Consider the following 23,790-nt stretch of genomic DNA (forward strand, 5'->3'; position numbering starts at 1 on the left):
CCCCAAGGCCACTAAGCTGAGCTCCCGCCTGTCCCCCCAGCAAGAGGCAAGAGTGACTTTCAGCCACGGGTGTTCATTCTCTCAAGTTCTGATTCGTAATTTCTTAAAACCTTGACAGCTTTTAATGAAGAAGCAACTTGAAACTTTTATAACGCTTTTTCAGCAAAGCACCCCCTCCCCCCACTTCCCGGAAAGTTTCCGCCGGGCCCACATGGGCCACACGGGATACCAACGTGCTGCCGGCCCCAGGCGCCGGTGGGGACCCCGCGGCCCCCAGGCCATCATCCCACCAGCAGCCGCCGTGGCCGTATGGCCTGACCCGCAGCCTGCACCCCAGCCTCCCCGCGCCAGGCTCTCCCCTGCGGAGGCCCCACCCCACCCGACTCCCGGTAACAAAGAACAGCACCGAAAAGAACAAGGGAGGCCAAAACGTTTAAGTTATTAAATCAAATATACAGAGTGATTCATTTAATATGTACATATTTACAAAAATGCACTTTCACGAGGAGGGGGGCCGGGGCCGGCAGGTGGGCAGCAGCCTGGAGTCCACGGCAGACGCGGACCGTTGCGAGGGGAGAGTCTGTGTGAAGGCACTTGTCGTGAGCTTCGACGCTGCCCCCGTCCCAGGGACAACAGAGCAGTCGGGAAGGGCACTTCCGAAAACACAGTTGAGAGATCTCTACAGCGAGCGCTCCAGGCAGGAGTAGGCGAGGTCGGCGGGCAGGAGGGGCCGGCCAGGGAGCCAACCGGGGTCTGCCCCCCGGGGGCCCCGGCCCTGCCGAACGCAGGCCTCTGCTGACCTCACGCGCCACCGACAGCCACGGGCCACGCCGCACATCACGGGTCCCACCGACAGCCTCAGGCCACACCGACAACCATGGGCTGCGCTGTCAGCCACAGGGGGTCCCACCGACAGCCACGGGTCCCACGGACAGCCTCAGGCCATATCAACAACTACGAGCCACGCCAAGAGCCACGGGTGGTCCCACCGACGGCCACGGGCCGTTGTGTCACCGCGGGTCCCACCGATGCCATGAGGCACGCCAACAGCCGTGGGTTGTCCCACCAACGCCATGGGCCACATCAACAGCCACAGGTCCCACTGGCTCTTTGGCCTGGAGCCACCGAGAACGCCAAATGAGGAATAATAAGGAAGATTCTGTAAACAGTGCACCACCTCTGCTAACGAACAGACGATTTGGTGAGGACACAGACACCCTTTGCTCTCTCCTGCCACACAGCGAGTGCGACACACAGAAACGTTACAAAAATAGCAACTATCCGAGAATACTCCATTGTTCTCCGCCTGACGGTCATCGAATAATTTATACAAGGTTAAAGAAACGTAGAAAATAAACATTTGTTTTTGGTTTTTGGTGTTTTTTTACACAAAATAAAGAAACTATGCACACGGCCTGGGCCTCCTTCCATCTGGCGGGTGGTGTGGCGCCCGGTGAAGGGTCCCGGTGGCGGCCCCGAGGGCCGGCCTCCGCGCTACTCCGGGCCGGCGTGGCGCGAGTCACTGGCGCTCCTGACCGCGCGGTTGTCCACTTTGGGGCCCGAGGCCCAGCGGGCCGGCCTCCCGGGCGAGCAGCTGGGGTCTTTGGTGAATTTGTGGGAGAGGAACTTCTCGGCCTCCAGGCAGTCACCCTCGGCGCGGCCGGGCTCCTCGTCGTCGTCGTCCTCCCCCCCGCCTGCCCTGCAGCCCGCGGGCCCGGGCAGCAGCTCGCCCACCCGGCGCGGAGGCGGCGTGAAGTTCTTGCACGGGTACAGCGCGTCTTTGTGGCCGCCGACGCCCGGCCGCTCGATGGCGTTGCGGATGGGGTTGAGAGGGGCCCACTGGTTGTTGGCGCTCTCCTCCCGCGGCAGCCGGCTCCTCTCCCGCTCTTTCCTGCGCTTCCGGGTCCACCACACGCAAACGACCACACACGCCAGACACAGCACGCTGAACACGCCGCACAGCACCGGCACCAGCAGACCTGGGAGGGGCGCGGCCGTGAGAGGGCCGGCCGGCTGCGGGGGGGGGGGGGGGCGAGGGGGGGGCTTCCTCCGGCTCCGGCCTTGTGGGGAGGGACCCGGGGGCAGGGCTGGGACGGCGGGTGGCAGGTGCAGCGGCGGGACCACCGGGAGGGGAGGGGAGGGGAGGGGAGGGGAGGGGAGGGGAGGGGAGGGGAGGGGAGGGGAGGGGAGGGGAGGGGAAGGCAGGGGAGGGCCGCGGGAACTTGCGGCCCCTCACCCCCTGCCTGGCCCCGCCCCCGAGCCGCCCCTGGCTCCGCCCCGCCCCCCTCCGCCTGGCCCCACCTCTGAGCCACCCCCCTGGCCCCCTGCTCACCCACGGAAGAGCCGCCCACGACCACCGTCTCCACTTTGACCTCGGTGATCGCCAACAGCAGCGAGCTGTTGCCCCGCTGGGTGATGGCGGCTACGATGGCGTGCGCCGTGCTCTGGATCAGGCCGCTGTCGGGCAGGTCCCTCGCGGGGCTGAAGGACTGCGGCAAAAACAGCGCGACAGACCCCACTCACCGCACGGTCCAGGGCCGCGCGCCCCTGGGCTGTGCAGAGCCAGGGAGCGCGAGGCTCCTGGACGGTCGCCAGGGTGCATGCAGTGGCCGCGGGCGGGGACCGGGAGCCCCCAGGGCTTCCTGTGGGGAGACTCACTGGGAGAATCGCGCAGTCCGGCCGCCCGCAGCTGCCGGGCTCAGGGGAAGGTGGGCTGGGCCCCGACCCCCTCGCACCTGGAACAAGGATGGCCATCCCTCCCAGGAAGGCGTCTGGCCCCACTTGGCTCTGCCCCAGGTCTCAAGGGCTCCGCAAACACGTCACTGCCCGCTGCACGACCCCAAGGGCACCGAGTAGCCAGCACCCCGGGAAACTACTGCGCTTTCTCTCCGTGTCTCCCCCTCTACTTCAGACTCACGAGGCTCCCGGCTACCAGCCTATACCTGATCCCCACCCCGGGCCCAGAGCAAGGCCCCAGGGACACCTGCCTGGGGCCCGGCCTGCACATCCCAGGGTGGCCTGAGCCAGGGGGCACCCTTTCTGCACAGACCCTGGGGGACACGACACAGGCAGAGCAGGGGACCGAGTGGAGCCTGAGCATCACCACCTAAGACCCTGCCCGGCTGGGCACCCAACCCGCCTCTCGGACTCGGCCCCACGGCTGGGAGTCGGGGCTCCAGGGGAGGGCTCTTGGCCCACAGCTGCAGGGACCTCCTCGCTCCCTCACTCTCGCCCGGGAGAAACCCCGCTGCCCTACCCTACCGCTGCCCGCCCCGGCCGCTGGACGCTGGCCTTCCCTCTCAGTACCGCCTCCGGGCCTCATCTGCTGTCACTCGGAGCCGCCCACAGCTCCAGAGACCCCTGCCCGGGGCCCGGGCCTCCGCGGCCTCAGACACCAGACCTGAGAAGTCCGTGAACCAAGTCCGACATCCCAGCCGCCCATCCACCCGCGCTGCCTCCAAAATCCCTGGGGCTGACAGCTGGTGCCTGGCAGGCTCCCGGAACCTGCTTCTGCAGCTGAGCCCGGCCTCCTAGGACCTCCACCTAGCTCGCTCTCGAGGCCCCAGGGGGCAGCACCCCTCGCCCGCAGACCCTTCCTCCAGTTCCACAGATGGAACAACTGACCCCACCCCACACCCTTGCTCCCGTTCCCTGAGAAGCTGACCCCACTGACCCCCAACCTGGAGCTGCTTCTTGGCTCTTCCTGCCCCTTCAGGCCCCTCCCGCTGCCAGCCTGGCTGTGCACGCTACCCGTCAGCCCCCGCGAGGGCACACGAGGGGCCCGGCTCCCACAACACACAGCTGCGCCGGGACGGACTCCTGAGTGTGCGTGTCAGCCCCTGTCCCCTGCACCTGAGGGCAAGCCTGGCCTGGGCCCTCGGACCCAGCACCTCCAGACAACAGACAGGGTGGGACCCTGGGAAGGGGAAAGCGGGCAGGGGCGGCCACCCCATCCGCCCGGTGCTCACCACAGCCACCTCGACTGCGCTGGCCCCAGAAGACGGCCGGTCACAGAGCAGCACCAGCAGGCGGTCACGGGCCACCGCCCTTGTGGCGGGCAGGGCGCGGATCCCGGAGCAGATGGCGCCCACGGTGGTGCCCTGGGCAGAGACAAGCGGCGCGTGAGGGGGATTCCGGAGGCTGGGGACCGAGGCTGCCCCACGGGCACGTGGCAGGCAGGTCACAGCTCACAGCCCCACGAGGAGGAGGGCGGGGATGCAGGGGGTCCCGGAGGGAGCTGGCTTCCCAGTCCCCTCCTGCACCCACCACCGGCAGTCGGGGCCGGGGTGGCGGGGGGGGGGGCCTGGAGGCGCCCAGTCCTCACTCACCCGCCTGCCAGCAGCGGCTCCAGACACAGACCCAGGGCGGGGAGGCGGCCTCACCCGTCCTGAGCCCCCTTCCTGGTCTCCCGGCTCAACCCCCTCTGTCGTCCGACCCCATGGGGCCAGGATCCCCGAGCGAGCGGTCGCTCAGGCCCTCTGAGCGGCCGCTCTGAGAAAGGACGGAGACGTCGGGGCTGTGCAGATGCCCGGGGCGCCCGCCTTCCGGGACCGGACCGCTCACCTGGGGCACTCGGTCTCGATTGAAGTGCAAAGTGAGGCGTGCACAGTTGTTGTCCAAGTGGCTGGAGCGCGGCAAGCACAGGGTGCTGGGCAGCAGGGGCTCGTCGGCGCCACACTCGCCCCACGCCGCGCAGGGTGGCTGCAGGCACTGGCCGGGGGCCTTCTCCCGGCACCGCTGCCCTGGCGGGCACTGGGCGCTTAGGGCGTCGGGCCGGCCGGCCAGCAGGCAAGGCTTCCGCCCGCACCACACCTGGGTCAGGCAGGCACACAGAAGGACAGACACGGGGGCACGCAGATGAGGACCCGCAAACAGACACGGGCACCGTGCAGGAAAGAAAGACGCGGTCGGGACCAGCAAGGCCCGGGGCTGTGCCCTGCCCCGCCACGGCCCCCCCAGGATGAACACAGAACCAGAAAGGACCCCCACCGGAACAGGGGGCCCAAGGAAGAACGAGGCTAGGCAAGGCCCATGCTGGGGGCTTCTGGAGCCTAAAAAGAGTCTCAGTGTCCCCAGTTGCACATCAAGAGGGAAGACCTTCCTCCCAGGAGGCCCAGCAGAGGTGGGGAGTGCGGCTCTCCAGCCCCAGCACCAGCACCCTAGTCTCACGGGCGGAACGTCAGTGTTACTACAGAAAGGTGGCAGTGTCCCCTGGGCCAGGGGTACCGGGACAGCAGGCCGGTGGGGGAAGCTCTGGGGGCACCCCCATACCTTGCTGCAGTCCCGGCGACCGTCCACGCAGCGGCAGCTGTTACAATCCTCCACCCAGGAGCCCCCGTGCGGGAAGGGTACGCCCTGTGACCAGCAGGACCTCCCAAAGACAATCACTGAGGAGGGAAAAACTGGAGTCGTCAGCAGGCTGGCCCCGGGAGGCCACGTCCATCCACGTCCCGACCTGGCATGACCCCACTGGGCAAGGTGCCCCCCACCTACCGTCCTGGCACCGTGGGCCGGCCCGGCCTGGCGGGCAGCTGCATCGATAGCCGTTGATCTCATCCACGCACGTGGCCCCGTAGGCACAAGGCGAGGACTGGCACTCGTCGATATCTGCAGGGAAAAGCGGCCAGGCTCAGGAGGCAGTGAGGGGGCCAGTGCCCACACGCAGGGCCCAGGAGGACACCCGGGCCGGGAGAGGAGCCCCTCCACCCCCCCCCCCCCCCCGGCCAGCTCGGGCCTTGGTTCGCCCTGTGGGGCCTTTGTACTGGGCCTGGCCCCGGCATCATCACATCAGCCCGGCTCTGACGAGCACCGTCGTCCTCCATTCGCCTCTGGACCGAGGCGGACAGAAGCCTCTGGGGAACCAGCCCCTTACAGGGCAGCCCCCAGCTGCTGGCACGGGGGTGAGCAACGGGGGGGGGGCCCGCCAGCCAGACACATGCGACCGAGGCCCGGAACGAGGGCAGAAAGTGACCGGTCGTGCCGTCCTTCCGGTTCACGGATACTGTGGCCCCGGGCTCCCGACACCCGGGCCAGGCTGGGAGGAGCTCCCAGGGCTGGGGCCCCACAGCCCCCACCCGCCCAGGCGCCCCAGGGCCCTCACTGATGCGGCAGTCGGGACCCGCGAAGCCAGGGGCACACTCGCAGCGGAACCAGTTGACCCCGTCAACGCAGACACCACCGTTGTAGCTGCAGGGGAGAGGGCGGGCGTCAGGGGGGCCCCCCCGGCAGGCCGAGCGCCCCTGGGCCAGCCAGCCTCCAGGGCCGCCACTCACCAAGGCAGGGGATTGCAGTCGTTGGTATCTGTGTTTGAGGAAAGAGAGGAAGGTCAGCACTGCATCCACCCCCCAGCACCCCCTGGGCCAGCCCACTGGACAAGGCCAGCAGGCTGAGGGCACTGGGGCCAGGGCAGCGGGGCCAGGAAGAGGTGTCACAGAGGAGCCTATCCCGGAGAATGCCTCAGAGGGCGGCAGGCTGACCCCCCACCAGGACACATGGGGATCGGGGGCAAGGCTAACGAGCTGGGGGTGGGGGGCCAAAAGTGACACTGCAGGTCCCGGGGTGCACCAGGGCTTTGGGGCAAAGGCGGGCTCCCACCCCCCAGGCCTCCGCCCACTCTCCGCGGCCCCCACCCACGAGCTCACTGTGCGTGCAGGTGCGGCCCTCCCAGCCGTCCCGGCAGATGCAGGAGAAGGAGTCCCCGCTGCCCACACAGGTGCCCCCGTTCACGCAGGGGTTGGGCAGGCAGCTGCTGTTCTCGGCTGCGAAGAAGGAACAGAAGAGAACCTTCTCATCTGATCTGGGCAGGCACGAGGCGTCCACTCACGTCCCTGACCGGACCGGGCCAGGCAGAGCTGGAAGCGGAACCAGGGGCGGGGCCAGGAGCAGGCCCAGGGGCGGGGCCGAGGCCCAGCGCGCCCGCAGCCCTGCCTCCTCACCTATGTTGCAGGTGCTGCCCTTCCAGCCCGGGGGGCAGGCACAGCGGAAGGTGTCCCCGCTGTCATAGCACGTGCCACCGTTGCTACAGGTGTAGGCATCACACTGGAACTCGCCTGTGGGCACACAGGCCGCTCAGTAGGAGTGCCCAGGGCGGCGGGCAGACCCCAGCGCGGCAGGGGCCCGGCGGGCACTCACGCGAGTGGCAGGTCTTGCCCTTCCAGCCGTCGTCACAGGCGCAATAGAAGTCGTTGACCAGGTCGTAGCAGCGGCCGCGGCTGTGGCAGGGATCGGGAAGGCAGTCGTTGGGATCTGGGGGCGAGGACGCCGGTCAGCGGGGGTCGCCGGCGCTCAGGGAGGGTCAGGGAGAGCGTGGGGGTGTGCGGAGGTGGCCCGGGAGAGACGGAGGGGCGGGGGCGGGTCGGAAGCACTCGTGGAGCCCCCCCCCCCACACAGAGTCCCCTTTGGGCACCACTGAGTGAGCTGCCGACCCCTGGGAGGGGGGCGGGGGCGGGGGGCTTACTCACTAGTGTCACAGAGTTCGCCCTCCCAGCCGCTGGGGCAGAAGCAGCGGAATGCGTCCACCTCATCGATGCACGTGCCCCCATTGCGGCACGGCTGCCCCAGGCAATCGTCGATGTCTGCGGGAGGCGGCAGTCAGCTGGCGGGGGGGGGGGGGGGGGGGGGGGGGGTCCCTGCCGGCCCGCCCCGCCCAACGCGGCCCGTGGCCACTCACTCTCATGGCAGTAGGCGCCCGTGAAGCCGCTGTCGCACACGCAGGAGAAGTTGCCCCCAGGCAGGCTGACGCAGTGTCCGTGGGGACCACATACACCAGAAGGGGCCCTGCCCGCCACTCTGGACTCCGACTCAAACCCGCACCCATCGATCACTGCAGCAGATGGGAGAAGGTCAGTGTGCCCGCCACCCCGCAAACCACAGGCCCCGCCCCACCCCCACCTCCGCAAGCCCCGCCCCACCCACCCCCGCAGGCCCCGCCCCACCTCTGCAGGCCCCGCCCGGGCACGACTCCCTGGGCACAGAACAGTTCTTGCCGCCCACGTCGTCAGGGCATGCGCAGTAATAGTCGCCCTCCAGGTTGTAGCAGCGAGCTCCGTTCTGGCAGGGGCTGGGCTGACAGAAGTCTACGTCTACCTGTGGGGACGGCGGGGAGCATCTGTGGAGGCTGGGCCCTCACCTGGGAGACAGCCAGGCGTCGTATCCCCCCGAAGAATCCCGGAGGCCCAGGCCCTGCTCGGCCTGCACACCCAGGCGTCCGCTGCCGGAGCCCGCAGGACCGCCCATCCGACACTGTCCGGGCCAGTCAGCTGGACGGAAACACCTGCAGGCTACAGGCCCCTCCTACCGCCCTCGCCTCCAGGGCGGCCCGCTTCCTCTGCCTCGCCAGGCAGCATCCGGCTTCACCCCTCCTGCTGGCAGGAAGGCCGGCTCCTGACCCCCTCCAGAGCCACCACAGCCACGCCGAGCCCAGTCTGTGGGTCTTTCCCAAAAGCGTCATCACCAGGCTCCACCAGTACAGGCGGGACTTGTACCAGGGGCCCTAGGAGGCCCGCCACTCAGGAGCCCTGCCCCTGGCGCCTCTGTAGCCCCAAAGGCCAGGGCAGGTCAGGGCAAGGCGGGGTCATGAGGCACCAGGGATGTCAGCCACCCCTGCTCAGACACACGTGACAGTGTGGGCCCGCACGCCCTGGGGCACCCCATCCCACCCAGGGCTCCTCTGTCACATGAAGATCACTCCAGTCACAGTGACAGGTAGACAGGCAGAGAACCCGGGCCCGCCCCATCAGGAGACATTTGTCAGTACAGGTAGTGACCCTACGACCCCCCCCCCCACCACCACCGTCCCGGCCCCACCGAAGGCTCCGAGGCTGGGTTTCCGTCCAGAGCTGCATGCAGCCCAACTGCGGCCTGTCCCACACGCTTGGGTGACCTGGGATGATGGCATGCCCCTGAAGCCCCCGGGGCCGCGCCCCAGGCCTCACCTCGCAGAGCGGCCCCGAGGTGCCCTTGGAGCAGCGGCAGCGGAAGCCGTCCCCCAGGTCCTCACAGAGGCCACCATGGCAGGGGTTGCTGGCACACGAGTTCAGCTGCAGCTCACAGTGCCGGCCGCCGAAGCCCCGTGGGCACACACACTGGTAGCCGGTCGCCAGGTCCTGGGGCAGGGTGAGCAAAGCAGGGGTCGGTGAGCCTCCAGAGGCCACCCCCCAGGGCAGCTCCTGCCCGCCCCCCTCCCCTCGGCCTCCGCCACGGGTGTGTGTGTCTTACTTTGCAGATGCCACCGTGCTGACACTGCCCACGACAGTCCTTGATGTCTGGGGACAAGGGGCGGGGTCACGAGCAGGGTCCGGGATCTCCGCAGCCCCGCCCACCTGGCACCACCCACCCGCCCATACTGACTGATGTGGCACTGATGCCCTTCCAGCCCGGGACGCAATCACAGTAATAGCCACCAATCAGGTTTTTGCAAGAAAAAGCATTAAGGCACGGCTTCCCCTCACACTCATGGGCGTCTGTGAAGGAGACAAGGGGGAGCGAAGGGGCTCAGCCCCACCGGCCCCACACCTGGCCCCCGCAGCCCCAGCAGCACCAGCAGCCACAGCCACATGCACGGAGCACAGTCCATGTACGCGAGGGCCCCGTGGGCCGCTTACCCAGCTGGCAGGTGGCCCCCACCCACTGCTCGGGGCAGATGCACTCGAAGCCGTCCACCTGGTCCACGCAGGTGCCCCCTGCCGCGCAGGGGTTGGAGGCACACTCGTCGATGTCTGCAGAGGGACGGAGGGAGCGTGTGGGGGTGTGGGCCACGTGGGGAGGTGGCGGGGCTCTGGGCCCCGGTGTTCCTGTCACTCCTCTCCTGACCACCAGGCCCACAACTGCATGTGCGGACTCAACCACCCCACCTCGCCCCGGAGTGCCAGCCCACCCCCACTCTCAGATGCCCCCAGGTGCCAGGCGGGAGCCCCACCCATCTGAGCGGGGGCACTCACCGAGAGCACAGGTGGGCCCGCTCCAGCCTGATGGGCAGTGGCATTCGAAGCCAGAGGGCACCTCGTGACAAGAGCCCCCGTTGGCGCACGGGTCGGAGGCACAGGCGTGCTCGGCTGCACGGGGAACCGAAGGCGGGGGGTTGGGGGAGGCCGGCAGCCCAGGCCCCCCGCCCTTCCACGAGGGTTCCTCCCCGAGGCCCCAAGGTGGGGGTCGGGGGATGCCCACTGCAGAGAGATCAGAGACACGGGGCCCGCGAGGCTCCCCGGGCACCCGCCCGAAGCCCGTAGCTGGCCCCTGACGCACCCCGCTCACAGTTCTTCCCCGAGTAGCCATCGGGACAGGCGCAGTGGTACTGGTCGGGCTCGGCGTTGATGCACGTGCCCCCGTTGGTGCAAGGGTGGTGGCTGCCGCAGTAGTTCAGGTCTGGAGGCAAGGGTAGGGCACTCAGAGGACAGGCGCCCGCCTCGGCCCCGCCTGCCCCGCCCAGCCTGCCCCCGCTCGCCCAGCTACCTTTGTTGCAGAGCAGACCGCCCCAGTTGGTCTCACAATTGCACTGCCAGGGATCCACACAGCTGCCGTGGACACAGCCAGGGTATGGGACGCACTCGTCGCAGAACCGCCCCTGCCAGCCGTAGCTGCACCTGCATTAGGCCAAGAGGCACGAGGCCCGGTGGGGGAGGGTGGACTCCAGGAGCCGTGGCCGCTGCGGGGGAGGCTCGGACGTGGGCGCAGTCTCGTGGGCCACCCCCGGGGGGCCGGCGGCCTCGGCCTCTGAACCGAGGCAGGCCCCGCGCCGGGCGGGGGTGACGGCCCGCCAGCCAGCCCGCACCGTCACGGGCACTTCCCGGCCGCTGGCCTCGGATGGCCGGCCGCAGCTGCCCAGCCCCTCCCCCCCCCCGAGCTATTTTGGGACTCACCCCTGAGCAGGGCCCCAAGAGCAGGCGCTGAGAAAGGAAGGCCCCGCGGGGACCCCAGGAGCGACGGTGCCAGCTCAAGCGCTCCAGGAGCTGCCAAGGCTGGGCGGCACCCGGGGCCAGGCGGGCTGCTGGGACACCAGGGGCGAGCTCCAGGCTCAGCCCCCCTGCGAGACCCCAGGCACAGCGTGTGACCTCACCTGCAACTCAAGGGCAGCAACCTCTCTGCCAGCAAAACCCTATCGAAGACCCATCTCACAGATGGAGGATGCAGAGGCCCACCCCCGGCCCTGAGCCAGCAGTGCGAGAGGCCACGCTCAGATTCAGAGCAGTTCCTGACCCAGGAGGACTCACCCGCTTCCTGGCAAACAGCCCAGAGAGGCCTCTTGGCTCCAAGGCCACGACCCCAGGCCTAGCCCCGCCTTCAGCTATGGGCCAGCGCTCTCTCTGGGAAGCCCTTCAGGAGAGGCAGGCGGCTGGGGCACAGAGGGCACCCAGGCCACCAGTGCAGTCCCATCCCAGGTGTGGCCCCGCCAGAGCTGAGCCTGACTTGGGGGCACTGCAGTCAGGAGAAAGAGCCCATTGTCCCGCAGTGCACCCCGGGGATCAGCGGGCTACCCTCCAGGCTCTGGACAGGCCCCCCGGGGGCCCCCTTCCTAGAACAGGAAGGTCATGGCACGGTCATCGAGGCAACGTCCCCTCCGTGCTGGCACCTGCCATGTGAGTTTATTTTTGTAAAGGAAGGAGCGGTGGCCTTTTCCTGAGCTGCCCACAAGCCCCACCGCCAAGGGATGCCGACAGGCTCAGCAGGCAAGACGCGGGGAAACCCAGGCTGGAGAGAGGGGCTCCACCGCCCAGCCCCCCGCTTGCCAGGAGGGCCTGTGCACGCATGGGCTGCACGTCCTCACCCAGAATCCTCCCTACCTACAGGTGACGTGAGGGGACCGGGGCTGGGGGCGGGGCACCCGCCAGGAAGGACCCCGCAGGTCCCGAGGATGTGCTCTCAGCCTTGGGTGGGGCAGCGCTCACCAGGCCCCACCCGCCCTGGCTTCCCTGGCCTGTGGCTCCAGAAGCCCAGGGAGGAGGCGGCAGGAAGGCAGAGCCATTCCCGCAGCATCCGGTGTGTGTGGGGGGGGGTGTCCTGCACTGAAACCTGAGCCCTGAGCCTCCAGCAGCAGCTGCGCTCCACCCACAGGGGTGGTGGGGGGCTCACCTACTGCTCCCCACGGCCCACGGCAGCAGGAGGGGGTGGGAAAAGATCCACTTCTCTCCCACCTCCCTCCCACCCTGGTCGCCCGGTTACTGGCCACCAAGGGCTGCTGGCGTGGCATCGAGGCGGTGCATGGCACCAGGGGGCAGCCCTGCTGCACCCCGGCCGCACCCCTCCCCGTGGACTGGTCTGCCCACGGTCCCCACGCTCACACCCATCACACAGGCCAGAGGGCAGGGCTGCAGGGCATGGCCCTGCCCCAGGCGGACCCAGGATACGGCTCGGCGGGGCGGGGGGCCTGTCCCCCCCCTTGCCCTGGGACCCTCCGGGCTCTCCTCACACCGCCTCCCGGGCTGGAACCCCCACAGGACACACAGAGGGGTCCCCCCTTTTCCATCTCCCGAGCCAGCCAGCTCTCAAACCGCACCCTCCTGTGCAGACTCAACACTGGGTGACCCGGGAAGTGACTTCTCCATGCTCAATATCCTTGTCTACGAAACGCACGTGACAGCACACCCGCCCCCAGAGTGAGGTCCTGGGGTCAATGCACCCTGCAGCCAGGGCAGGGCCACCCTCACCCCGACCTACCTACTCGGCCCACAACTGGCAGCCCCTCCCAGGGGCTCCTTGAGTACGTCCACCTGGACAGCCGGCTCCCAGGCTGCCCGTGCACCTCTGCGCCCACCCTCGCTCACACGCCGTACCAGGGCCCTGCTCTACGCCCTACGCCCCCTCCAAGTCACAGGCCCCGGGCCCTCCAGCCGTCCCGCCCCCCACCCCACCCCTCTGCCTGCCTGCTGCCCCCTGACCCTGTCCCTGGCTTCCCCTGTCTGCAGGAGGCTGACGGGATCTCTCACTCTCCTGGGGCCCCCTCGATGCCCAGCCCATCCTGTGCCATGTCCTGGTGCCCCCACGACCCCCCAGCCCGTCCTGTGTCACATCCTGGTGCCCCCACGACCCCCAGCCTGTCCTGTGTCTTCTCCTGGTGCCCCCACAACACCCAGCCCGTCCTGTGTCACATCCTGGTGCCCCCGTGACCCCCCAGCCCATCCTGTGCCCCGTCCTGGTGCCCCCGTGACCCCCAGCCCGTCCTGTGTCTTCTCCTGGTGCCCCCACGATCCCCCAGCCCGTCCTGTGTCTTCTCCTGGTGCCCCCACGACCCCCAGCCCATCCTGTGTCACATCCTGGTGCCCCCGTGACCCCCCAGCCCATCCTGTGTCCCGTCCTGGTGCCCCCGTGACCCCCAGCCCGTCCCGTGTCTTCTCCTGGTGACCCCACGACCCCCCAGCCTGTCCTGTGTCCCGTCCTGGTGCCCCCATGACCCCCAGCCCGTCCTGTGTCTTCTCCTGGTGCCCCCGTGACCCCCCAGCGCATCCTGTGTCCCGTCCTGTGCCCTAGACCCTCAAGCTTGTCCTGCGTGTGCTACGACGTGTGTCTCCCCACGTGTGTGTCAGGCTGCATCTCTCCACATCCATCCCTCTGCTTTGGCGGTGTCTCCCAGAACAGGAGAGACACCGCCCCCAACGCCACCTCCCTTTCTCTGCCCTGCCGGCTCTGCCCAAGGCCGGCGGCCTCAGTCACGGCAGCTCCCTTGCTCAGCAACTCTGGCTGGAAGACCTGCGCCCCCCCACCCCCCAGCCCCCCACTCGTCTACTCAGACCCCACCTCAAATCCACTCCGGGACACCTGCACAGCCACAAGCATGAGCCCCGGTGCCCTGTGTGCCTCCTGTGCTGAGGGCACCCGTCTTCGGGCCCTTGCCACAGGCCCCTTGCCACAGGATCCTGAAGGAGCACACATGCACCCAGGCTCGTGGACACGCGTGGCATCGGCTCTGTCCCTGACATCCTGTTGGACCGCCGTCGCCCCCAAGCACTTACCTGCATTCCCCGGGCACGGCACACCCCCCGTGGAGCAGATTACACCCCTGTTTACACACCGCTGTGAACAGAGAGGACGTGAGAGGTGCCAGCCGAGGCCGGCCCCACCGCCAGCCCGCACCCTGCAGCCCTCCGCCCGGCGCCCCGACGGGCTGCCCCCTCGCCGCACCCCCCCCCCCCCGCCCCCGCGTGCCCCTCCAGTGCTGCCCACCCGGCCTGCACTCACCCTCCTTGCACTCCTGGCCCATCCAGCCGTCCATGCAGGCTTTGTTGCCATACTGGTCGCAGGTGTAGTGGCCGAAGAAGTCGTCGCGCGGCCGGCAGAACTTGTTGCACGTGGCGCTGTAATAGTTCTCGTCGCAGCGCACACGGATCTGCAGCTCCAGGTGCGCCACATGGCCGCTGAAGTGCAGGCTCTTCCAGCGGTCCTCGGGGTTGATCATGCCCGCGTGCGACACCCGCTCGATCAGCAGCTCCTCTTGGGGGGGCGGCAGAGTCAGCAGGGGCCACGGGGACGCTGGCCGGGCCGCCGCAGGGGCTGCGGGGCCGAGGGGGGACCACAGCTCTGCAGGGGCGGGGCCGGCTGGACTGCCCTCCCTGTCGAGGGTTCGTTCCCCCCCCCCCGCCGCCCCCCACACCGTCTTAACACAAAGCTTCTCCCGCCCCTGAGACACACGTGGGTCCCGTGACCCCACAGCTGGGCCTCACTTCCAATTAAGCCACAAGGGGGTGAGGGGGCAGGCTGACAGCCGTGGGCACAAGGGGGGGTGGGGGGGGAAGCCACCCCCAATGCTTCTGTTCCGATTTGGGGTTTTCCACAACGAAAGGCTCGGGAGCCCCAGGCACCTCACTCTCCCTCCCGCTGCACCACTCAAGGGCCTGGGGAGCACTCCCGCTCTGGCCTCACAGCCCACAGCCCACTGAGCCCGTCTGGCCACGGTGCCCGGCCGACCCGTCCCCACACCTACCCGGTCCCCACCGACCACTGCCCCGAGCCCGGGCCCTCCGGGCAGACGGGGGACCCGAGGGCCCTCGCGACATCGCCCTCACAGCGTCCATCCCAGCAATGGCCCTCCGTCCCGCCTGCTCCTCGGGCCATCCCGACCCCACCCTCTCTCTCTCGACGTCTACCTTCGGAGCGGCCAGGGCCCCACTCGCCCCACAGGCCGCCCCTGGGCCCGGCACCCAGCGGCCTCCTCCCGGGCCTCCACCCTGGCCAGACAGTCCACCCCACGCGCGGTGGCCTGAGCGATCCTGCCTCTAGGAAAAGGCCAGCATCCTCACGGGGGCCCACGCAGCCTCTGTGACCTGACTTTGGCCTCGCTGACCTCGTCACCCCCCACCGTGCAGGCCCACGCTGCTCACAAACACATCGGCTCACCCCTGCCACCTGCACGGCTCCTGCCCTCTGCCCTGTCACCATAAGGCCCACAGACCCCATGCACAGGCTGGCCGGCCGGCCGGCACGCGAGCCTCAGGGAAGGGCCAGCGAGCCCCCACGTTCCAGGACACAAAGGCAGAGGAGGGGCCGCAAATGCAGAGAGCCTCTCAGGGATGCCCACTCCGCCATGCGCCTGACATGGCCCTGGGGAAAACATCTCATCGGGAGAACAGAACAGAAGAAGCCAGGACTGGGGTCGGGGTCCAGGCACAGCTCTGCACATCACAAATGTGGCACAGCTTCCTAGCAGCCAGGGCAAAGAGGGAGACAGCACACTAGACCCCTGGGGTACGGGGTCATGGGTCTTTGTCCCCAGCAGGCAGAGGACCAGGAATCTGGCCGCACGCATCTGGCTAAAGAGGGTAGCCTCCCCGTGTCCTGAGGGAGGCCCTGCAGGCAACTGGCTGCCCCAGCCACCCGGCTCCCAGAGGACTCACCATCCGGGGTGGTGTCATTGTCCCAGTCCCAGGCCTCCACGATGAGGGTGAAGGAGCGCTGCAGACACAGGGGCAGGCAGTCAGGGACCAGGCGCGGCCCACCCGACTGCATCCCAGCCCTGGCCACCTCCCCTCCCCAGTGCCCCAGCTCTGCCCCTGGGGCTGTCCCGGTTCTGCCTCCCCGGCGCCCTCCCCGCCTCACTCCTCCGCTCTGGGGACTGGCTTAGTGCCACATCTCAACAGGCCCCAAAATGACCCAGGGGGCGGAGGCTGCCCCTCCAGGCCACGAAGGCTCTGGGGACTTGGGCTCCTGCAGCCCCAGTGGCCCACACCTAGCCAGCTACCCCAGCTGGGTCAGCAGGAGGGGCAGGGCAGTTGGCACACGGACCAGGGTCCCACGGGCAGGAGCACCCCTGGGCACCTCACTGGGGCCCGCAAAACATGAGGTCCTTCTGCGAGCGGAGACTCGAGAGGGACAATGCCCTGTCACCGCCCCAGCTGCCCCTCTACCAGGGCCCGGAGCTGCCCCCAGGCCACAGCGGGTGCACAGTTCAACGGCACACATCCCACAAACCTGCCCCATCCAAGGAACGGAAGGGAGGGGCCCTGGCTGCACAGATGGGGAGACTGAGGCTCAGGGACTGCCCACGGATGTCACTCCCCACTCGCTCCTCCCAGGAGCCTCTGGTCCTCGAGTACAATGTGATGGGTGATATCACCGAGTGAACTCAGGACCCACCCTCTCCACCGGAGGCAGCAGAGACCCCAGCAGTGCTGCCCTTGTCCAGCGCAGGTGTGCTTTCCAGCCTCAGGGGCCCAGCTCCTCCCGCCCCGGGCCTTCCGTGCTCCCGGATGCACACTGCTCAGCCCTCTTCAGACCAGCCATGAACATGCGGAACACCCCTCCATCCAGCCCTGGCTGCCCTGGGTTGGGGGCCCGTGGCACAGGGCCGCCTCTGTGGCCACAGGCTGGTGGCTTCCCCCCCAAGGTGGGGGGCCACGCGGGAGAGGCCAGACTCATCCCCACCCTCGGCACCCCCCACCTTCGCGCCCCTGCGGTCTGGCTGTGCCGGGGAACTCACGCACCTCACGGCCAAAGGCCACCGCGTGGGCTGCTCCCCCAGCCCAGCAGCCTCCCGCTGATGCCCCAACCCGTCAGCACACTCCGGCCAGAGACAGACCCCAGCCTCCCTGGACCCCGGCCCCGCTCCGGCTGCCTGCCACACCCAGCCACCCCCACAGCCTCTGGGTCCCCGGGGCACAGCCCTCCTTCGGGGACCCTCTCCTCGTCCCCACTCTAGGCCCGCAACTGTCCCTCCAGAGAGACTGCACCACCCCCAGCTGTTCCCAGCCTTACCTACACTGCTGACTCTGCCCTGAGCAGAGCCTCCTGGATGCCCCACGGGACCTCACACCCACCCAGGAGCCGTCCTCCACCCCTTTAGAACATTCTCCGCCCACAATGGGCTGTCACTAGGCTCTCGGTCCCACATCTTGGAGTCTCCCTTAAACCCACTCCCCGTGCCCACTACTAACCTCCATGAAGCCAGCTACCTGCAGCCACTGGGGCCTCCACACCCCCATCCACGGGAGCCCCGATGACCCCCAGGGCTGTGTGTCTTCCCCAATGCTCAGAGCCCTCCTGGGGCTCCCCGTGACTCCTGCCCTCTTCCCAACCACCCAGCCCCTGCCCTGCCTCCACCTCAGCCTGCCCACCCTGCCCCTGGACCTTTGTACACACAGCTCCCTCCCTCTGCCTAGAAGGCCACCCTCGGGCCAGCCTTCCCCTGGCCGTTCCCACTCCTGCTGACAGTTAGAGTACCCAGCTCTTCCTAGACCTCACTCCACCCAACTCATTCATTCATTCATCCATCAAGCATGCACCAGGCACGGACCTACTACTATGGGTGAGTCAGCAGAGACCCAGGAGCGGGGTGCTGTTCTAAACAGGGGTCAGGGCAGGCTGTGGAAACGGAGATGTTGGGGTTGAGGCCGCAGACAATCAGGAAGCACCCTGAGCAGGAGGAAGCGCACGGTAGGCCCGCGGGGCTGGGAGAGCAGGGGCGCGAACACGGGGTGTCAGGCTGCGCTTAGTCACAGACCCCGGTACCGGCTCGGGCGCCGATGCCGAGGGAAACGAGTGGTTGCCGGAGGGGGCAGGGAGGCCACAGACCGCCCGGCAGGGCTATAGTGACCGCTCTGGCCACTGTGCCGAGTGGGCCGTGAGGGTGGGCGCAGGCAGGGGCAGGGAGCCACAGGCTGGGCACGAGAGGACAGGCCGGTTTGGGGGCGGGGGGGCTGTGACCACCGCTGCAGGTCAAGTCCACCAGCAGGACGAGCACCTGGGCTCCAGGTGAGCAGGGGGCTCCTCCTGGCTCCCCAGAGCCCCCACGCCAGAAGCTCAGGTAGGATTACCACCACCTTCGTCCGCGCCCAGGGCTCCAGTTACCTGCTCCCACAGGGATGCGTACCCGCCCGCCAGCTGGGCTCCCTGCGCACGGACAACAGGAAGTCATCCAGAGAGAACCTGAGCCAGCAGGCGGGACAGCACCCACACCTCCCCCGGTGCCGGGCCCCCAGCCTCCTCCCCTCTACGGGGCTGGCCTCCAAGACTCAGTTTCCCCAGTGCCAACGGCAGCCTCTCGTCCCCGTGCTTCCTGACACGCGCAGCGTGAGCCAGGACAGGGTTTTGTCACCCAAGTCCCCGGAGAACAGGAGAGTCGATAGGTCCAAGCCAGAGGCTCATAAGGTCTCCCGTGGTTCCAGGGATGGGGCAGAGACGATGAGGGCTGGGCAGTGGCAGCTAGGACGGGAGGGGGGCCCCGAGCAAGCAGTCAGAGAGCCCCCGTCCCTCCTCCCAGGCCAGCCTCAGCCGGGCCACCTGCCTGCCTGGCCCCGAGAGGCCCATCCGGCTACCTGGCCGTAGTCCCCGAAGGCCCCACCACACCCCTTCCCAAAGGACTGCCCTGACCCACCTGCACCACACAGGTCGACCCCCGGCCCGGCCATCTGACTACCCCTCCCCAGCTCAGACCCCCAAGGCCAGGCCCAAAGCCTTCGTCTGACCCTCAGACGGGGCTGACAGGGCAGCAGCCCCGAGGCATGGGAATGGCACAGGGCAGACGCGGGACCTACGGACCACACCCCGTGGCCAAGAAAGGCCGGCACTGGTTTCTTCCCGCAGCATCCCGCATCAGCAACCCAGCCCCCCCATGGAGCCGGCGCCAGGAGCTCTAAGCACAGATACATTTCCTGAAACCTGAGCCTTGGAGAGGCCCGGGCCTCTGCCGCCATTGTCCCTGAGGAGAGGGGGAGGGGGCCACCTTCCCCCAAGGCGAGGCCGGAGAAATGGACCACAGGTCCACCCCACACAGCAACTCAGACATCCACACTCCACACCTTGCCTGGCTGCGCCCCACCTGCCCCACCCGCAGTCCCCCACCGTGAAGGTCGCCGGCAGCCCGGGGTCTCCCGGTGCCGTGTCACACGGACCTCGTGAGATCCCCGCAGCAAAGCCCCTGACGTGCTGACACCAGTCGGGCCTTCCCCACCCGGGGTCTGGGGATGGGGACCCCAGCTCAGGCCTGGAGATTAGAGAGGCTTGTCTGCCAGCCTGACTCCGTCCCCTCACTGGGCCAGCCTGCACCCCCCCAACCCCCGTCCACACACGACAGAACAGCTGACAGAGCCCCCCACAAAGCCCTGCCACGGGCCCTCCAGCATCCCTGTTGCTCCCCAACCCAGCACCCCCTCAAAGCCTGAGGACGAAGCCCCTGTCCATTTCCGAGCCCTCCACTGGCTGGCGCGGCCCCTCCAGGGTCTACCCCGCGCTCGGGCACTGAGAGCCCCGCCCTGCCGCCCCCACACCAAAGCCTCAAACGAGACCCCTGACGCCAGCAGGTGACCAGGTGCAGAGCAGGGTGCGGCCTGCCGAGCGTCATCCAAGCAAGCCCCTGGTCCCCTCTGGGATGGCTCAAGACAGCAGCCCCAGCGCGCTCTGGGGGTGGGCCCACGGCAGCCCTCGGGTCCTCGGGGCAGGGCACACAGGAGGCGTGGAGGCTCCCCACCAACGGCAGCCGCGGTGCTCCCGGACACAGACCCTAGCCTGCAATCCTGGGCCGGAAGCACGCAGACGCCAGGTTCCCACGGCAGCTGGACGCAGCAGGGTCAGGCCCTGTATTCACATCCCACCAGGCCCTCCCTCACCGGCCACGGTCCCTACGCACGGCCCTGAGCACACCAGGGCCCCTCTGGGACTCTGGCCTTCTTTCTGTGGGCTCCCCGTGGAGAAGAGGAGACGAGGGAGGCCAGGGAGCAGCCCGGGGGCTTCCACGAGCCCGAGCCCACAGGGCAGCCCTGCCCCCCCCTTGTGAGACGCCACCATCGCCCCACTTCACAGGCGGGAAGGCCCCGCACCGGGTCCTGCAGCGGCCCGAGAGCTCAGGTGGCTATACCGTGAGGGTCAGCCCCAGGCCCGTCTCCAGCGAGCCACACACAGTCGCCTCCCTGCACGCGCCACGTGTACGACAAGAGACGCCTACGGGTGGCGTCCTGGGGTGCCGAGTGCCAGGGCCTGGGCCAGGTAGGAAGGGGGGTGCTTCCTGCCGGCCCCTTGCTCAGGACGGGCCCCTCCGGCAGCCAGCTGCTCTGAGCTCACCACCCACAGGCCCCTCCAAACCCAGCACTGGCTCCCGGCCACACCCAGAGATGGCACACGTGCACACACGCGCACAGGTACGCGTGACCAAACGTGGCCTCCGTCCTGACCGCCACGGGCTCGGCACCAGTGACAACAAGGAGTCACTGAACTCCTGGGGGGCTGGTGGGAGGCGTGGGTCGCGTGGGCCGCATCCTGGCAGGTCTACCCCTACCTCCCAAATCCTGGGCCTGCCCGTCCCCAAACACCGAGCCCGACGCCAACCCGCAAGCACATGCTACAGACGGCACGGCCCACGCGGCCGGCTCAGGGCCCACGAGGGCTCAGGACGGGCCCAGGGCAACTTGATGGGGCGGGGGTGGGGGGGGGCGGTGCGGAGCCCAGACTAGCTCCCTGTCCTCCTGTCTCCGGGGGCGGGGGCGGCACTGGCAGCTGGCTCCCTCACCTCCCCACGCTCAAGGCCCTCCTCACACCCCTACTCCAGGATGCCCGAGAGTCCAAGCTGGTCCTGGGCAGGGCCTCCCCCTGCCCCCGCCGCAACCCTCCCAAAGGAAACCCAAATACGGTTCCAAACGCGCCCCGGCTCACAGGACGGAACCGAACTTGCAGCAGAGCCAGGCAGCGTGGCCGCGGGGCTGCCGCCGGCGGAGCGGAAATACCAGGGCGCTGGCATCACCAAACCAGCTGCACGCGGCGGCCAGGATGCACTGTCGGCGGGGAGCGGAGACACGGAAGCCGCCCCCCGAGCATGCAGCGAGCCCACGGCCCCGGCCACCTCAGAGCGCGTCCCCTCCCCAGCACCTGAGGGAGCCAGCTCGGAGCGGGAGGAAGGGCAGGGAGACGACACCAAAGACCCAGTGCCCAGGCTCCGGGGCTCCCTGCCCTGTCCCATCCCGCCCCTGGCCAGCCCGTGGGGCCAAGAGCCATGAGGGACACGCGCCGGCCCGCCACATTCCTCCAAGGCCTCCCTGCCCCCCACCCCCACTGCTGCCAACTCGAGCAGAAAACACATCCTCAGGTAGCGATTTGGAGCCACGCTGGCTCAGGCCCAAGTGCAGATGACAGGCTGCGGGCCCTGCTCAGACCTGCCTGCTGCACGGCTGTGGGGGTGAGGGGGCCGAGCAGATCCTAACCGCCTGGAGCCCTCCCATGCCCGCCCCTGCCTTTTCCAGCAGGGACACAGCTCCCACCCAAGGCCCCAAGGTCAAGGGAGACCCCAGAGGCCGGCCAGGGAACGCTAGGACGGGGCCCTGGCTAGAGGGGACCCCCGCCATCCCTCCTATGCCAGCCGGAGCTCAGAAAGAAGCAGAGGTGGGGTAGCGGGGAAGGCTGCCTGGCCTGAGCGTAGGACGAGGTATCAGCACAAGGCTCAGAGCAGGGTGAGGCAGGGGGCCCAGCGCCCCCACAGGCGGGTCCTACTGACCCAACATTGGCCGGCCTGGCCTTAACCCCAAATCTCTCCCAGGACCAGGGCACCAGATGGACACCGGTGCGGCCGACGGTCTGGGGCCCTCGGTCACAGCCTGGCACCCTGCTCCACCCCTCCCCGCTCCCAGACCCTCTAGCAAGCCCACCTCAGCCGGCCCCCACCAGCTCCTGCACACTGGGGTACCTCTCTGGGGCCTTCTCTCATTCCTGCCCCACCCAGACCTGCAGCAAGCAACCTGAGTGTGGGGGAAGGGGGAAGGGGGCAGGCTCTGCTTCAGAAAGCACACCAATCACCTAGTGCATCAGGAGACCTCCGCTGGCTCACTCAACTACTCGGGCACATCCCCCTGCCTGCCAGCCCCAGAGCAGACCCCAGGTTTGGACCACATCCCTCTCAGCATTCCCGAGCCCACTTTTCAGCCAGCCTGCCCCCCACTGACCCCCTTAAAAACAAAACAAAACAAAGCCAAAAGCCCACAGATGGACGGCGCCAGGAAGATCCCAACACCAGGGGTGTCCTTGGGCCAGCAGCAGGGGTGCGCCGACACTCGCACATTGGGTCCTCCAGGGCCAGCCAGGGCTGCCCCCCACCTCCACCCCCGGGCATCCAGGAAACAGCAGGGCGGGCGCAGGCTGGCCACGGGCCCGGGGCGGCTCCGCCAGGGCCTGCCCCAGACCAGCCCCAGCACGCGCGGCGCACATGCCTCCGCGGCCTGCCCGGGCCCGGGCGCCGCGCCTCGCCTCGCCTCGCCTCCCCCCTCCCCAGACAGACACGCGCAAGGAGACGCAGGCACACGCCGAAGGCTGCCGCGCACGCGGGCCGCGGCCACCCCGCTCCCGCCCCGCCCCTGCCGCGACCCCCGCGCGTCCACGTGGCCAGGCGCGGACGGAGCCCCACGGAGCACGCGCCCAGGGTCGGCCCGCCGCGCGGCGCCCCCTGCCGGCCCCTCCCCGTCCGGGTGCGCGCAGTCGGCATGTAGGGCCCGGCCGCAGGTGCCGGAGGGGCGGCGGGAGCCGAAGGAGGGGAGGGCTGGGACCGGGAAGGGGTGGGGGTGGGGGGGCACGTACCGGCCAGGCGAACTGGAAGGGGATGACGACGAGGCCGGGGTCCTTGTCGCCTCCGGCCCGGGCCCGTGCCCGCGCCCGATCCCCCGCGGCGCCCGCCGGCGGCAGGTAGAAGGAGTTGCCGCCCAGCACGGGCGTGGCGCCGTGGCCGTAGCTGCAGGGCCCCGTGGGCGTCACCTTGGCCTGGTATTCCTTGAGGCACACGCGCACGTACGTGTCGCACTCGTCGTGGCCGCAGCCCCCCGCGCGCGTCGTCCGGCCGTCGCCGTCACAGCAGGCGCCGCTCAGCAGCTCCCCGTTCACGTTCCGCAGCGCGCTCAGCTGCAGCTCGAAATAGCCCATGGGCCGTGCCGCCTAAAAATAAGGCAGAGGGAGAGCGCGTGGAGGCGCGGGCCGGGGTCGGGGAGCCCGGGCGCGGGGGGTGGAGGACCCGCCCGGAACCCCCGCCGCGCCGCGCAGCCTCGAGGGCTGCTAACAGCGGGCGCCCGCAACGGTGCCGCCCGGCCCCGAGGGGCGGCCCGGTGCGCCCCGTCCGCGCCCCCCGGCCCCCGCTCACCTGCACGCAGAGCGCCAGCAGCAGCAGCAGCCGCCCCGGCAGTCGCCCCCGGGCCTTTGCCCGCATCGCCGCCCCGGATCCCCCCGCGCCGCGCCCGCCGCCCCGGCCCGCGCCGGCCCCCCCCCCCCGAGCCCGCCTGCCCGCCCTCCGAGCGCCGGCAACAGCAGCGGCGGCGGCGGCGGCAGCGGCTGCGGCGGCGGTGGCGGGCGGGGTCGGGGCGGCGATGCGGGAGCCGGCCTGGACGCGGGCCTGGGCGGCGGGCG

At 69.1% G+C, this 23,790-nt stretch overlaps 1 protein-coding gene across 4 annotated transcripts; it reads right to left on the reverse strand.

Moving 5' to 3' along the window:
- Positions 1 to 416: 416 nt before the first annotated feature.
- Positions 417 to 23,607, reverse strand: JAG2 (jagged canonical Notch ligand 2). 4 transcript variants are annotated; one of them, XM_023256134.2, is made up of 26 exons: positions 23,528 to 23,607; positions 22,975 to 23,325; positions 15,822 to 15,879; positions 14,170 to 14,421; positions 13,944 to 14,004; positions 10,450 to 10,580; positions 10,243 to 10,362; positions 9,939 to 10,052; positions 9,603 to 9,716; positions 9,345 to 9,461; positions 9,217 to 9,263; positions 8,934 to 9,104; positions 7,935 to 8,085; positions 7,670 to 7,822; positions 7,461 to 7,574; positions 7,132 to 7,245; positions 6,936 to 7,049; positions 6,642 to 6,758; positions 6,273 to 6,300; positions 6,101 to 6,186; positions 5,494 to 5,607; positions 5,272 to 5,387; positions 4,564 to 4,812; positions 3,969 to 4,100; positions 2,333 to 2,489; positions 417 to 1,979 (listed from the first exon to the last, which is right to left on the reverse strand). In XM_023256134.2, exons 1-26 carry the CDS (start codon positions 23,591 to 23,593, stop codon positions 1,495 to 1,497), a joined length of 3,732 nt encoding a protein of 1,243 aa, XP_023111902.2. In that variant the 5' UTR covers positions 23,594 to 23,607; the 3' UTR covers positions 417 to 1,494. The 4 variants fall into 4 exon arrangements, with proteins under 4 accessions (XP_023111902.2, XP_023111901.2, XP_023111900.2 ...); XM_023256133.2 differs by lacking the exon at positions 9,345 to 9,461 and having other exon boundaries at positions 3,978 to 4,100; XM_023256132.2 differs by lacking the exon at positions 9,345 to 9,461.
- Between the last annotated feature and the right edge of the window lie 183 nt (positions 23,608 to 23,790).

The sequence above is a fragment of the Felis catus genome, chromosome B3 (assembly GCF_018350175.1).
Source record: "Felis catus isolate Fca126 chromosome B3, F.catus_Fca126_mat1.0, whole genome shotgun sequence".
Taxonomy (NCBI): Eukaryota; Metazoa; Chordata; class Mammalia; order Carnivora; family Felidae; genus Felis; species Felis catus.

Coding starts and splice junctions, on each gene's coding strand:
- JAG2 (XM_023256134.2), bottom strand. CDS start 23,593: ATGCGGGCAAAGGCCCGGGGGCGACTGCCGGGGCGGCTGCTGCTGCTG. Junction 8,086..8,933: donor CCTCGGGGCCGCTCTGCGAG/GTGAGGCCTGGG, acceptor CCGTCCCCACAG/GTAGACGTAGACTTCTGTCA. Junction 7,823..7,934: donor CCCGGGCGGGGCCTGCAGAG/GTGGGGCGGGGC, acceptor CATCTGCTGCAG/TGATCGATGGGTGCGGGTTT.